Source organism: Eumetopias jubatus, unplaced genomic scaffold, assembly GCF_037043125.1.
Source record: "Eumetopias jubatus isolate StellerSeaLion01/CBP00866 unplaced genomic scaffold, mEumJub1_p1.0 scaffold_8, whole genome shotgun sequence".
Lineage (NCBI taxonomy): Eukaryota > Metazoa > Chordata > Mammalia > Carnivora > Otariidae > Eumetopias > Eumetopias jubatus.
In genome coordinates, this window is record NW_028274814.1 from 104471117 (window position 1) to 104488057 (window position 16941).

The 16941-nt window shown below is 35.2% G+C and overlaps 1 protein-coding gene across 1 annotated transcript in view; it reads left to right on the top strand.

Annotated features, from left to right (window-relative positions):
- PTPRQ (protein tyrosine phosphatase receptor type Q) overlaps positions 1-16941 on the top strand; it is a 188802-nt gene that overhangs the window by 25265 nt on the left and 146596 nt on the right. Inside the window, exons 10-14 of the mRNA XM_028105499.2 lie at positions 4386-4566; positions 5875-6036; positions 6141-6320; positions 6915-7022; positions 7163-7444. Of these exons, the coding sequence (XP_027961300.2) occupies positions 4386-4566; positions 5875-6036; positions 6141-6320; positions 6915-7022; positions 7163-7444 (913 nt within the window). The remainder of the gene's footprint in view (positions 1-4385; positions 4567-5874; positions 6037-6140; positions 6321-6914; positions 7023-7162; positions 7445-16941) is intronic.

Here is a 16941-nt window from a genome sequence, read left to right on the forward strand (position 1 = left end):
GTTATTTGAGCATGCTGAAACATGTATAAGATTTCACTTTCAGTATTTAAACAAATACTTGAAAAAATATATTAGAAAACTTAATGTTTGAAGACTTTTATTTCAACTTCCAAATTTATATATGAATTGCATGTATAACATGCCTAATAAATGATTGGGAATCCAGCCTCTGCTAAAATATTTGATCAACTCTGATAGTAGTGTATCTTCTTTATGACCTCCCAGGCATGTATTTATTAAGCAACTACAAAGTTCCAGGCACTCTGTTAGGTCCAGAAAATAGATGAATAAGAAACTACTCTGTTCTTTAATTGTTTGGAACTGAACTATTTGTCTTCTAATGTTTACCAATTTGTCCCATCTCTCTTCTCTAGACCCACATGGTATGAGCTCAGAATTTGGAACCAGGGGAAATGCGTTTTAATCCTACCTCCGCTATGATTAGTTTTGTGAACTTTAACAGATGACTGTAAAATGGAGATCTTGATACCTAACTCTTTGGGCTATAATGAAGTGATATCACACGGGTGAAAGTACTTAGTACCATATTTGACACAAAGTTGTTTTAAATGTTATTCTTTGTAGTAGTAACAACAATACATAGTGATTTATTTTTTTTTATCATTTGAAGATGATGGTCACAATTTCCCTAAAGCTTAACATCCTCAGTTTCTTATCAGCTATGGTTTCTGGATCCTTCATATTATTGATTACTCTCCTATGTATATTTTCCAGTTTGTTAATGAGCCTCTTAATCATCTGAACACAATAGTCCATATGTAATTTGATTAGATACAAGTTGAGAAGAACTATTTTCTACCTTGATGTTCATTTCTTACTTCTTTCAATGCAAAGAAAAAAATTAATTTCTTTGCAAAACTCATTCCATTGAGACTAAAATCTGAAAAACCCTTAATTCATCTCTCCATGGACTGTTCTTAATTTGAATTTCACACTCAGATCTCATCCTGTAGTTGTTCTCCTATTAGAATCCTGGGGCATTTTCTCCCCAAAGAACCATCTTGCTGCCTAGTGTTACAAATTTCTGAGATTCATACAGATATATCTTTTCATCCGATATATTTCACAAATATATCAATATTTGTCATTGGTGAACATGAGAAGAAAGCCAGATAAATGCTTGACCAATTGCTATGGAATGAAGGTGACAGGACTCAAGAGTAGTTTAGAAATGCTTGAGATAAAGTTTACTTTTTTGACCATTAGGAACAGAAAAAGAATTAAGCCTTAAGGGTTTGTCACCCAAAAATATGCAGAAGGAAATAATATCCATTAGGTTTCCAAACATATGCTAATTACAGACTTTTCTTTTTACCACTGCTTAATAACAGAGAGCATAAATCATGTTATAGTTTATAATAAAATATAGAAGCATTTCTTAAGAATAAGTCACTTGTTCCATTAATTCAATCCAGTAGACTTCCAGTGAGTCTAAATTGATAGATGTAATGAGATTTTTTTAGAAATAAAATCACATTAGCTATAATGAAGGTTATTACACATAGAATCAGGTTGGTTTATACAGATGGATTAGGAATTTAGCTCTGAGGAACTGTAATTCTTTCACATAAATTCCACAGATTCCTGGGTAGCATATGAGAGGCCTTTCATGTTGATGAACTGTGACATTCCCTAAGTCAATTGTGTTCAACCAAGGGAGAGTTTGCTTTCCAGTTGGCAATCACTGGAGACATTTTTCTTTGTCACAACTGAGGAGATGCTTCTCGTGGGTAGGGACCAGGGATGCTGCTAACCTTCCCACAACAAAACATTATCTAACACAGAATTTCAGTAGTGCTGAGTTGAGAGCCCTGGACTCACTCAGTGAGTCTGAAACCTTTAGGGGTTGTGGTGGGCTTCTTTTCTCTTCCATTTCTCTCACGTCCACTTCGGCTCCTTCCAATTACTTTCTTAAGTTCTAGTTCTTTCCCATCATTTTTGCTCTTAAAACATTTTTTTTCATCCTTTGAAAAACCCAATATCTAATGCCTTTTTAAGAGAGGCAAAGTGTGAGAAATATTCATGGCACAACCCTCTCAGTGATAACAAATAACATTCTGGGTTGTTGTGAAACCAATGTTCAAATCATTGCCCCAGTTAGGGAGGGTCTTTCTAGAATACCAGAATTTGGGAGAAATTCAGAAAGCCAAAATTATTTAGGTCAGCTCTTCTGTTGAAATGGCAGTTTGTCAACAGAGATGCTTAACTTAGTTAATTGATGGGATGCTGTGGCATAACTCTCAATAATTTATCTTACGTGGAGTGTAAAATATCAGGAGATTTAATGCAAAGTTTTAGTTCACGGGGAAATTGTTTGTACTACTTCATTGTACCTTCCGTAGGGCTTTGTACACAGTAGATTCTCAAAGAGCGGCTGATTGATAGTGGAAACAGCTGTGTGTCTCAAGCATAAACTATTGACTGGAATACCAGAGCATCTCTGAATTATGTGTTTGTGATTCATGCCCTCCCTGATTTCCCTGTGGAGGCAGAGCTGAAGTGAGCCGTTGGAAGATAGAAGACCTTTAACTTATCCCATATAGAATTCCCTATCCAGAGTTCTTTATTGCAACAATTTTAGAATAGATCTCATAGGTGTCCCCCTGCTTTTCATCACAATACTCTTCTGGCTAAAGATGTAACAAGATTTAGATAATTTTATTTTATAAATATCATTTGGAGAACTAGAGATTTCCTTGGATCATTTCTCCATTCTTTTATGTCTCAGAAGAGTCAATATTCCAATGACCTATCTTTGTAGATGGTTAAACAAACGGCCTTAAAATTTCTTGCCTTCTTGAAATTTTTCCTGAGAACCTCTTACTTTTTTAAAATACTAAGTATTGATATTATTTAGGAATAAAAACTCTGTTTTTGGCTCTAGGACTAAAGACAACCCCAAAACATGTAAGCTAATTAAAAGATAAGAGTACCAAAAGTTATTTACATAAATAAAACCTTTATTATATATTACAAGTTTTGAGTGTGCGAGAGCATGGAGTTGGGAAGGAATAAAATGATTTTCTTTTTTTAAAAAAAGCATTTTTGTTTTTCTTAAAAGGTGAGTTTTGAAGCAGAACTTGAAAAGGAATGGACCAAAAGCAAGTAGTTCTTGCAATGTCTTTTTTTTTCAAAATGGTTTTATCTTGGAAAATTTTGAACAGATATGAAAGTAGAGAAGAGAATGTAATAACCCCCTATATGCCCCTCACCTGGATTCAGTAACTAACATCCTGTCATACTGGCATCAGCCATTTCCCGTTGTTACTGTTGCCTTGGACATATTTTAGAATACATTCCAGACTTCCCATTTTGCTCCTACGTGCCTACTTAATAACAAATCTCTAAAACTCATGGACATTTTAATTCATATAATGATTCCATTACCACAACTATCAGAATTACTAATATTGTTTTGGTATCATCTAATATCTAGAACATATTCACATTTTCCTGATTATCTTTGAAGCCTATGTTGGTAGATATGTACTAATTAGAATCCAAAGTTCACACTTTTCATTTGGTTGTTAAGTCTCTTAAGGCAACATTTACTTTGATTAATGTTTAGTCTTATTTCCGAGGTTGAAAACTACACAAAATACCTAATAGTATTTGGCTCAAATACCCTTTCCTCAATCAGTTATGCTTTGTGGGAAGGGGGAAAGGAGAGAGTCGTCTTGTTATCCCAATAGAAACTCTTCTGCATTTATCTGTAATGTGCCCCTGATATTTTCACTTCAGTATGTGTTACTTTGGTGAACTTGACATGTGTGAAGTACATTATGGGATCTAGGAGCAATCACTTAAAATATTCTTTAGGTCCAGAGACTTGGACAGGCTATTTGAAAGCTATTGCCATGCAGTTTTGTTCATGTCTGTAACTTCACTTGATCAAAGATAAACTATCATTGATGTATCAAGCAGGCATACAAGCCTCTCACACCTCATATGCAAATGAGAACACACAGAGAAGCAAAACATATTTTAATAAGGCAGTGTGCCTAGAACACTTACTTTTGGGTGTGAATGGTTTTAAAATAGTTTAGTTATGAAACCTCTGTAAGAGGATGTCTAATTTTACAATAATTAACTCAAATCAGAAACAAATATCCCCTTCATCCCACAATACGGTATTGATCTCTTAAGATAATGGAGTGATCAGGATGTGTTAAAATGATGCAGGAATTTAATAGCTCTAGAATGAAATCTGGGAATGTAAAGGAAAACAGTAGTTGTGTAAATAATACTGTCTTTTTAAAAGGTGTGATTCCAAAGTTACTAGTTTTTTAAGCTAAATACTTGAGTGAAGTCATTATTAAGTGTAAGTGTTACAGTCATTGTAAATAGTCTGTTTTTAATTACAGTATATAGATGACCCCATGACTCCAGAAACTGTGAACATAGAAGAGTCAATGGCAGAATTATTTGAGGGTTCAGCAGAGATATCTTCAGACCTCTACTCGCTTGCTTCAGCTATATATAACAGTCATGCACATAATAACTTCCCTGTGAGGAACAGAGCTGAAGACCAGCATTCAGCAGTTGGTAGGTACAGTTTTTATGTTCTTTGAAGAGTATTTCAAACCATCAGTACTAGCTAGCACAGATATGAACCTTAGCTTGGAGTTCAACCAAATTATTAATGGTTCATGGGCTGGAGTCAGATTTTTTCTTCAACTGTTGAATAACCTCATGCAGCAAATGGATATGCCACACAGGCAGGAGTTGGCCCCTCCTAACCCATTTGACCTTCCTCCTAGAGAAAGTAGCACCCTAGAGTCTCTGGCCAAGCTGCATAGACAATCAGTTATTACAGTTGCCAAAGCAGGTGTGATGGGGAGGGATTAACATATCTTCAAATCATTTACAGGCCTCACACTCTCTGCAGCTTTTGACTAATAGGTTTTCAAATGTCACTAAAGGTAAATAGGTCAGAAAGTTACAACTCTAGTGCATGGGGTGATAAACAGGTGTAGGTGACCCCAGCGATGTGGTGATGTCATTAGTGTATACACTTGCTTTTCAGGGTCAATGGATCTTACTGTTTCTAAAAGAAGAATGCCATATATAGCAAATTAAAAATAGTTGGTTACATGACGCAGATCTAAATGATCTCTCTGGTTATTCTAAAAGTGAGAAGAATATTTTTTTCATTGCCTTTTTTTCTGATTCAGTAGTTGTCTCATTCCAAATTAAAAGTGTTATGTTATTTTATTGATGCAGAATTAGTCAAAAATATCACATTACATTCGATATATGCTTATTTCATTTACTGATCCATTTTGACCTGTGCAAAGACTGGAGCCAACACTAAAAATTAAGAGGCCCACAATTTCTGATACAGATGTTTCCTTGAGTATTTGTCTGGCCTAATTGTTATTTAACATTGTTGGACGCACAGGTTCTTAATAAAAAAAAATTAACATTATTTGAAATCCTTGTTCAGACATATTTACGTGTCAGTTATCCAAGCATGCTTACTTTAAACCCCCAGGGGGTTTAATAAAGGTATGGTATTTTTTTAGTCCAAATAAGTCCTTTCAATAACATTCACATTACAACACAGCATTGGCTTATAACATTTTAATTTGATATTATTACCTCATCTTTCATTTCAGAAAAAAATTCCTAGCCAGTCCCTTTCAGAAGGTTGTATTTTCTCAAAACACTAGTCTCATGTTCCAAGATGTATGTATTATGAATTATACATGTTTATTATTTACACATATTTTTATTATTTTGCATAAAAGAGGACACAGAAAAATTAATGATTAATGTGAAATCAAGTTTAAGGTTTCACTCTGTGAGGAAAAATAATTTTGATCATGATTTTTTTAAACTGATTTCAAATAGGAACTACAAGGAATCTGTATATCACCAACATTGCTGCTGAACAGCTGTCTTATGTTATCAGGAGACTTGTACCTTTCACTGAGCACATGATTAGTGTATCTGCTTTCACCATCATGGGAGAAGGACCACCAACGGTTCTCAGTGTGAGGACACGTGAGCAAGGTAAGAATGTATTTCCTTTGAAATAATTACCTGCAAATACTGCTCTTACACATTGTAATAGTTTTTCTTTTTGTTCACATTAATTGTTCATTCTTCTTTACAAGTGCCAAGCTCCATTCAAATTATAAACTATAAAAATATTAGTTCTTCATCTATTTTGTTGTATTGGGATCCTCCAGAATATCCCAATGGAAAAATAACTCATTATACCATTTATGCAATGGAACTGGATACAAACAGAGCATTCCAGATGACTACTACAGATAACAGCTTTCTCATAACAGGTAGAACAATCTTTTTTAAAACATTGCTTTTCTAATGAAAATATGCACCTCTTTCTGCCTTAAACACTGCAGGACACGTGCTGCCTCATTTCAGATTTTCTTATGCTGTGCTGCCATGGACATCTTGAAAAATGTGAAGAAATAACTTGATTAAAACGTGTTTTTCTTTATCTATATTTATCTACAAAAAATGAGATCATCAGATCACAAGTATTGTAGGGACATACTTAACCCAGAGAATTTTATATCTGGTACACTGAAGTAAAGTGTTGAAAGCTTGAATGAATGAATGTGAAAATCAGCTGAAGTTACTGAGCTGACATGCTGTTTATGCCAAGTCAACATAGTCCTTGCAGTGTGCCAAAAATTATTTTTCAGCTTCAATGATTACGCTAATATTCAGGAAAGAACTAAAATATCATCAACATGGGAAGACCCTCATGCCCAAGGAATTTTGGGACAATGAGATTACAAAGAAACTGACTTGGAGAGCCAGTCTCCCAAATAAATTATTTTCACTCGTCCTGTGTCAAGTGACCCTAATCCATGAATGTTATTTTATGATCTTTAAACAGATTACTGTTGTCATTATAGGGTTAAAGAAATACACGAAATATAAAATAAGAGTGGCTGCCTCAACCCATGTTGGAGAAAGTTCTTTGTCTGAAGAAAATGACATCTTTGTGAGAACTCCAGAAGACGGTAAGAATATCAGGTGCAATTTAAATAAAGAGAACCAAGTAGTGTTGCATGCTTACTGCTGTCTATCTCATGATCCTTAGTGGCTGAGCAATTAGCATGAAAAAAATACATGTATTTAAAATTTTGTTTTCATCACCCAGAACCAGAATCATCACCTCAAGATATTGAAGTTATTGATGTTACTGCAAGTGAAATAAATTTGAAGTGGTCGCCCCCTGAGAAGCCCAATGGGATTATTGTTGCTTATGAAGTGCTGTATAAAAATATGGACACCTTGTTTATGAAGAACACCTCAACCACAAACATAATTTTAAGGGGCTTAAAACCTTACACCCTCTACAACATTTCTGTCAGGTCATATACCAGATTTGGTCATGGCAATCAGTTATCTTCTTTACTCTCTGTAAGGACTTCTGAGACTGGTAAGTTTTTTGTTTGTTGTTTAATAATACATAGCAATGAAGTAAACATGGCTGACAATTGTCATATTGTTTATATTTTAAGTAACCTAAAATCTCTCATTCTTTTTTGTATAACTCAGAAATCTATTTTTTTTTTTTTTTCTGGGAAGGTGTGGGGAAAAGGCTTGCTGTTTCTTAAAGTGTGCTTTACATATATGGGAACTCCAAAATAAAATCAGTGACTTTTTCAAGTGAAAGACCTTGAGAAACCAAGGAATCTTTCAGTGTACCTGTAAAATAACTACATGCTTGCAGATTAGGTAAAAGCAGAGCCCACTCATAAGAATAGATTTCTGTCCTCCAATGAGGTATGTATATAGAAAGAGGTGCAGAGTAGGAGCATAGGAAGGGCATGCCTGGTTGAGTCTTATGGAGGAGATAGCATCTGACCTGGATCTTAAAGAATAGGGTAGAGTGGATGTTATTGAATTTGTTGGGTGGGTAGGGAGGGGAATATCATGGAAGCAAGGAATTACACTCTTGTGTTTCAGTTTCAGTGCTACAAGATGATTATAACAAATTTATTGTTATGTTTATAATCATATATTGGAGCATCACTCTTAAGCCAACTCTGTAATTTATGCTGAGAATTAATAACAAAATAGAAAGTTTCTGTTCTATTCCTACTTTGAAAATTAAATATCTATTGACTAGCTACTGGCTGAACAATATGGAATTACTATTCCTATGGGTCATAGTGGCCAAATATCAGCAATTTCATATGGTTCAGCCAGAATGTGAGGCCCTGTCTCTAACCTTGAGGATCTAGGAATCTAGTAAAGCAGTTTATCTTTGAACAGGAGTATCTTCTTGAGACTGGTCACAGAAATTAATAAAATGAGATGACATAAAAGAGCCCATGGAGAATGGCAATTGTAATTGCTGGACTGAGAGAGTAATGAAAGGAATGTTTTATAGCATCAAGAGTTATCCCTTAAAGTGAAATCTAATTGATGTTAAACTGTATATTGGCATGTTCCATTGCTTTAATAGATATTGTTTTTAAAATCAGTATTTTTTAAAGAAAAATATCTCCTCTTTACCTAACCTAGCTTTATTTTACACTGGGTCAAGGGAAAGAAACAAGCATATTTTAAACACCCGCAAAGTGCCGTGGGCTATGCCATTGGCTTTCATGAAAATTATCTCTTTAATTCTAAAATAAAGCATTAAGATATTACTGTCTTCATTGCCTAATAAAAAACAGGTGTGAGAGGTTCACCCTTCAATAAATATTTGCAATATGCCAAGCCCTACTGAGAATATAACACTGTAAATGAAAGTGAATTTCTGCCCTCCTAAAGTTAAAATTAATTGGTAGATGTTTAATTGCTTAAGGTTACCCAGCTGTTAAGTGATGAAGCTGGACCCGTGACCCAAATGCATCAGACTATAAAGCATATTTCCTTTCACAATATAATCTGTTTCAGAAGCCATCAATAAAGTTGGTAAATTATAGAATATATCTAGGATTTTTTTCTGTTCATTGTTGCAGAGCTCTTTTGCTGCTTGGGCTCTGCACAGCATGAAGAAGGAAAGAAGAACTTTCAAAGTTCCTGTTATATTAAACAATCATCATATTCATGAATGCTTATCAAATACTTATCAATACTTCACTATCAAATACTTCACTACAAATACTTCACTATGGGTCACAGCATCAAGAACACCTTAATGATTATCTGTAGAATAATCTTTTTTGTTGTTTGCTAATTATTTTTTGACACTAGTCTCTTCAGAAGCAAAACAGACTGAATAATAGGGCATTGTGTTCAATGTCCATACTTCTAATTTCGAACTCTCTGTCTTAAAGTAGGGTACTCTCAACATCTTTGCATTCTTCATCTAGATGAAAATGGTGGACAATGAAATCTACATTACGACTTTTCCCATAATATATGTGCTACTATCGAGGCACCAGTTTTAGCTCTTTTTGCAAAAGAGGAAGCTAGAATGTTAAGTAGTCTCAAGGTGTCATTTGAAGAAAGATGTACTCAAGAACAACTATTCCCAAGGCTTCATATTCTTATTAAATAGAATGAATCCATCCTCTACTCTTATTATAAAAAACAAGAGCCCAGTTTTCAATGTTGTTTCATGAGAAATTGAGGAATCGGTTAGTAGTGTGTTAATGCTGCTAGCTACAAATAATAAATTATTTGTGCACATGCTTTATTTTGATTGGGGAATCAGAGTTTACTTATGCTTGGGAGTAAAATACTCTTGTGTTCAAGCAAAAAAGATCAATACGAGGTTGATCTCATGGGGGTGTGTGTGTGTGTGTGTGTGTGTGTCTGTGTGTGTGTGTGTGTGTGTGTGTATGAAAGAGAGACTGTGTTTATGTGCGTTTTATGTATAGAATTTACAGGTTGCAATCAAACAAGATTAATTCATGTTTTCTCATACTTAGGGTTCAGTAATCATATAAAGAACTTTAAGTTCTCATATAGATTACCTTTTGATGATCTCTATTTTTCTCTTTCCTCTGTAAGATCTAACTTTCTTTATGGTAAGCCTTTAACAAAATGCCTTGAATATGTCTGATGTGGGGTAATAACCACTAGTGGATAGTAACCTAGATGTTGACCAAAATTTTGTGTAGGGCTCTATAAATTTATTTATATTAATGAATAGCATTTTAAAATTTTTCTACATATCATTATAACTTTGTATGCCAAACAACAATCTTTTGGAATACTCAGGGTAACTTGTCACTTCCTATTTTAGGACCATCATGAACAAACATTTCTTATTTTTATTTTTTAAATAGATTCAGCTTATTCCAACCAATTGTAATAATTTATTTTTTTAACTTTTTTATTATGTTGTATTAATCACCATATATTACATCATTAGTTTTTGATGTAGTGTTCCATGATTCATTGTTTGCATATAACACCCAGTGCTCCATGCAGTACGTGCCCTCTTTAATACCCATCACCAGGCTAACCCATCACCCCACCCCCCCTCCCCTCTAGAACCCTCAGTTTGTTTCTCAGAGTCCATAGTCTTTTTATTCATGAGCTATCTATTTTACATAATACTTCTCCAATTGGACACACTGTGTTGGTTCAGAAAACTCTTAAGTCCATCATTGCTCTCCAAAATCAGTAAGTCGTTAAGTCTGTCTTATTTTCCCTGAATCCAGCACTGGTTTCCCCCTAAGGATAAATGAATAAAAATGCAAAGGATATCAGCCTGGGGTCAGGGGTGCATATTTATATTCTGACTACTGGTTGTAGGTAGACAACTCCAGAGGGACAACTTTGCTAGTTCCAATGGGAATTTTTCAAAATCAGAAGTCATACTGAGTTATGAAGTTCAAGCGTAGTATTACTGACTCCTTTTTTTCTTGCAGTTAAAGAGCTATTCAATTCAATCTTGTTTTGCTTAGCTGTGAATTTCTCTCTTGTTTTTAAATACATTTTATGTCATGTTGGACATATTTATTCATGGCCTGAATATGTTTTTGTGGATTCATATGCATTGTAGGTACAGCAGTAAGACAAAATTCCTCCCGTCCCGGAACTTAACATTTTAGAAGTTTCACAGAAAATAAACCAGTAAAAAGTAATATATGTGACTTTTGTAGTGGTAAATTGTAATAAGAAAAAAAAACAGGGAAAGAAGAGAGAGTTATTGACTAGTAAACAGACTATTGGAGGTAGTGGAATGAGAGAAGCCCTCTCTGAAGAAATTATATTTGCCCAGAGATATTAACAATGTATAAGAGCAAGTTAGATGAGGGTCAGGAAGAAAAGTCTGCCAGAAGGAGGAATAGCAATAGCCAAATTTCTCAAGTAGAAAGATACTTTATGTGGTTGAGGAAGAGCAGAGCATTCCTGTCATTAGCAGATGAGGAGAGACAGGCTGGCAAAGGTGGACTGTGCAGATTCTTGGTGTTATTCTAAGAGGTTTGGAGTTTAATTGTAATGAGTAGCTACTGAAGAATTATGACAAGAACATGATATTATTTGCAGTTTTGGAAGATCACTGATGACTATGTGGATTTGGGAATGAAGAGAAAAACATGATTTTTTACTAGGTATTTGATTTGAATATCTGGGTGAATGGTGGTACCATTTACTGAGATAGGGAAGTCTGGAGAAGAGGTCAGTTTGGAGGAAATTCAGTTCTGTTTTGAACATGTTTTAAATATCTGAGTACCTGTCATGAAGGCAATTGGATATGTGAATTTGAAACTCAGGGAGAGGATCCAGGGTTGAATACACAATTTAAAGTCAAGGGATGAGATAAAGTCACCTCAGGGGGTGCGTAGATAGAAATGGAAAGAAGCAGACACCTATGTTCTGGGGCAATATAACCTGTGGACTTGGGGAAGTCAGAGGACTTAGTAAAGGACTAAGCAGAAGTGGGCAGTGGTGAAGTAAGAGGAAAATCAGAAGATTGTGTCTTGCAATGCAAGTGAATAAAGAATTTCAAGTGGAAGTAATTTATTTCCTTTGTCAAATACTGTCAGTGAAGTGAGGATGATGACAGCATACAACTGATGAGAGGTTTGGCATTATGGAGATCACTGGTGACTTCATGACAGCAGGTTTCATGGAAAAAAGTGGAGGAAAATGCCTAACTGAAGGAGACTAAGACAGAATGACAGATTTAAAAAGTGGAGAAAATGAGTAAAGGTGGGAATTTTGAGCAATTTTGATATGGCATGGAGGCCAGAATGGAGCAATACTTGAAAGGGCAAAGGGAGTCAAGTGTCTTTTTTTTTCCTTTTGCTGTGATATAATGTGTGTGTGTGTATGTGTTCACATGTATACAATATAGAAATAATTCAACCAAAAGAGAAAAACCAATAACACAACAGAGAGGGAATAACTTCAGTTCTAAAACCTCTGACTAGATAGATTGAATGGAATCTAGCACAGAAATGGAGAGCTAGGCAAATTTCCATTGACTGTTGAATGGAGAAAGAAGATGTGGTATATTTATACAACGGAATACTACTCAGCCATCCAAAAGAATGAAATCTTGCCTTTTGTAATGACATTGATCTAGCTAGAGAGTATTATGCTAAGCGAAATAAGTCAGTCAGAAAAAGACAAACACCATATGATTTCACTCATATGCAGAATTTAAGAAACAAAACAGATGAGCATAGGGAACCAAAAAGAGAGGAGAACCAGGAAATAGACTCTTAACTATAGAGAACAAACTGAGGGTTGCTAGAGGGGAGGTGGGCAGGGGGATGGGTTAAATAGGTGATGGGGATTAAGGAGGGCACTTGTGATGAGCACTAGGTGTTGTATGTAAGTGATGAACAGCTAAACTCTACACCTGCAACTAATATTACACTCTATGTTAATGAACTGGAATTTAAATAAAAACTTGAAAGAAAAAAAAGAAGTGCAGGGCTATGCCTTGGAAGGGAGTAAGGAGGGAAAGCAGTTAAAGGAAAATCAGTAGAAGGAAGATAATGTAGTTCTCTTCTGAGTGCTATTATCTCAATGAAGTGGGAAGCAAGTTTTTCAGCTTTGAATAAGAAGTGGGGAGGGATTTTGGATGTTTGTGGACAGAGAAGATGGTGAAAACATACGGAGCAGAGCTGTAGACAGAACGGACTAAAGTAAAATATAGCCTGTTGGGAAGTGGAAAAAATTCATTTGAAATTTGAGATTTAAATTTAAATGAGGCTAGTTAGCATGGAGTTTTGCTTTCTTTTGATGTTTTCGGCTGTTCCGTTGCAGATATGGAACTAGCACTGAGCTCGCTTTAATTCGGGTTGGAATTTTGCTGGAAAGCAAGATGGAAACAGGAGTTGATGGAGATTGGTAGGGATTGGTTTTGGGGGTAGGCGATGGGTTCTGGCCTGAGTGAGTAGGGAGATGAGGATGTAAGGGAGGGGATGAAAATGAAGTTATGATGAGGGTCAAGGAATTGTTAGATTGTCAGTACAAAGGTCAGTAAGCTGGAAAGAGGGGGTGTTGCCAAAGAAAGGAATACAGGCATTGATTGGTAATGACAAGGTTTTGGGTATAGCCATATAAGCTAGTGGTTAAAGTGAGGTGGAGGAAAACTTGGAATTACTGAGATCAAGGAATATAGAGTCCAGGGAATTGGACAGATCATTTGCATTGACATTGACATCTCTTAAGAGTGGTAGAGAGGAAGTCAGTCATCCAAGTGATAAAATTTTTCCTTTTTTAAAGTTTTTATTTAAATTCCAATTAGTTAACATACAGTGAATATTAGTTTCAGGTGTACAGTATGGTGATTCAGCATTTCCTTGCATCATCCAGGGCTCATCACAAGTGCACTCCTTAATCCCCATCGCCTATTTCACCCTTCTCACCACCCCACTCTCCTCTTAGGTGATACAATATTTTAGGTGTTTGAAGAAGTATGACTCTTAAGGAGGAGTAGCACTAGAGTTCTTCAGGTAGAAGGAAGGAGAAACAATCTGGATATGGCAAAGAGGAGCTGTAAATGCAGCTACTGAACTCCCAGGTCCTATGGTTCTAGGGATTGTAGGAGAAAAACAAATGACTACCTGTTCCCGGAGAGCACTAAAATGTAATGTTCTCAGGAGGTCCAAGATTTCACTTAGATCCAGAAGGTTAAGAAAGCATTCAGAGCAGTTGAGGATTTTTCTCCATGTAATGGTTTGCCTTGGGAAGATACTAGAGAAGATTTTGAGTGTATGCAAAGGGATTATATTGTGTAGAATTATATTGCTATATATAACTACATCAAACTATGTGTTGAATTACAATTCTTCCCAAAGTTTTAGAAATATCAACATCTGTATGTCAGTTTTTCCTATTAAGCATGCCTTATATTCCATAGCAGTTAACAATTGGGAGCAGGTGGTACTGCATCTATACTTTCCAGGCTTTTGAACTGTATTTTTCTTTTTCTAAGATTTTATTTATTTATTTGACAGAGAGAGATAGGAAGAGCAAGAACACAAGCAGGGGGAGTGGGAGAGGGAGAAGCAGGCTTCCCGCTGAGCAGGGAGCCTGATGCGGGGCTTGATCCCGGGACCCTGGGATCATGACCTGAGCTGAAGGCAGATGCTTAACGACTGAGCCACCCAGGCACCCCTTGAACTGTATTTTTCTACTTCATTAAATTTGTTAGTAGCAACTTTTATATCCGTTGTATTTAGAGGGCCAATAAAAAAAGGTTCAATTCTTTCTTTTGAAAGGAAAGATTCTTGTAATAGGACTTTATAATGGCAATAATGTTTACATAGTTTATATTGTTTAACCCCTCAAATTAGTTGTTATTTTTATTGTTCCATGCAGGCGATTTTTAAACCATTATCTTTGCAACTGTGGTTCTTTCATCTCCCATAAATATTTTTCTGCCTAAAATGCATTGTTTATAACATCATTCCTTGAGGATTTTCTGGTTGTGATTGTCTGAATATGTTTTTATTTTGCTTTTGTTAATGTTTCTGGGTATATAGAATTCCAGTTGTTTTTCAGTCGAGGTCAATTTGTCAGTCTAATTGTTATTCCTATGTAGATGATCTGTTTTTTTGGTGCTCTTAAGATATTCTCTTTCACAATGGTGTGTCTAAATATGGTTGTTTTAAAATATTTTCCTGCTTGGAACTTATTGAGGTTCCTTGACCTAAAGTTTAATATCTTCTAACAATTTTGAAGCCTCAGCCGTTATCCTTTTAAAAATATTTCTTCATCCTCACCCTGTCTGTTACCTTAGACTCCTTTGATATATACTCCATGTCTCTTAACTGCCATTTTATATTTTCCCTATTTTCTTTCTCTGAACTACATTCTCGATAATTTTTTAATATTGTCATCCTTTTCACTAAATTTCTCTCTATCTCTATCAAATGTGCTTTTTTATATATCAGAAGAATTTTAATTTCAGTTATTTTGTTTTTCTATTCTAGAAGGCCTATCTGGTTCTCTTTCAAATCTGCTTGGCTATATATCAGTTATTATTATCTAAAGAATTCTTTGCTCATATTTTCAAATCTGTTAGACCTGTTGAAAGGCATTAAACATTTATTTTTATTCTTTGGTAAATTCAATTATCTGAAGTCTTTTGAAGTCTGACTGCTGTGTGTTTGTCTGTGGGGGGTGAGGGGGGAGAGACAGATCTTTTTTTTCCGTTTTCTTTGCTAGCTTTATTGGTGTCTGATTTGCTTGTTTAGTGATTTTATCAGTCAGCACATTTTCCTTGAAATTTATCCGTGGTACATTTATGTGGCCTGAGTTGAAGCTGAGTTCGTTCTGAGAGGATTTATGTTTGCTTCTGCTAGTTGCTTTTGAATAACAGCCACTCTGTTACAGATTCATTTTAATTTAAATTCTGAAGTGAAGGTTTTTCAGGTAGCATGGATTTGAGCCACATAGGCTCTTGGGGATAGACGTGCAGTTCCAAAACTGCATTTTTCTTTCTTTTTCACTTCTTCATCCAGAATGGAGTGAGAGAAAAAAATTCTCTGTCCTCTTTTGTATGGTGGGTTTACTTCTCACTCCCTCTTCCCTGAGGGTGAACACATCACATTGCACAAGATCAGAAGTTACCACTCACACTGAATTCTGTGGCATTCTGCAGAAGAATTGAAGGTACCTCCCTGAGGTGTCCAGGAAAATGGCTGAAATTGCGTGCTTTTTGGTTTTCCATCTTCTTATACGGGGATATCCCTTACTCTTCTCCTGGCCCAAGGCTTTCTCTTTTTTACCTGGAATTCCATACAGCTGTTAATGCAAAAGCTCAACATCACCAGGATTGGCCAGTCCCCTCTAAGACAGAGCTGGTTTTAGTACCAGCTTCTGTTTCAGGATACCCATTTTTTGTTTTTTTGTTTAATTTAAATTTTTTTGCTTTTGTTTTTTTGGCTACCACAGATTTCTAACTTCCTTATCCACTCTGCAATTCCTGCAGAGAAAACTTTGTTTCAATTTTATGAAGGGTTTTAACTGTTTTAATTAAGATAGTTATTCAGTTTAGGATGTCTGTTTCAATATTTATCAGAATCAGAATCCCACATGTAGTACTAGCATTTGAATATACATAGAGAACCATTTTATGACCATAAGATTCAATACAATAAGAACATTAGTAGATACATAAAACTTGTATTTTATTTAATGTTATCTTGTATCCTTGGAAGACTGGTTTGCAGCCAGGTCCTAATGTGCAACATTGTATCATTGTATTTAGGAGAGGTTCCTTGCCTTGTCATACATCTTGTTTTGTACCCAAATTATTAATCTTTTATATATTATCATTATTAATGAAAGGCCAAATTGATTTTTAGTTGTTTTTTAAACTTCTTTCTTGCGTCTGTGTGTTCTGCAGTGATAGACAGTTTAATACCATCTCAAGTATTTTAATAAACATATCATCCTATAAGCATTATTCTGTAGAATCATAGTATGAATTTTCTTTTGAGATGCAATTTTTTCTTACATAGTTGTAAGTGTATAAGTTTTGTGTCTCTTATTTTATTTAGG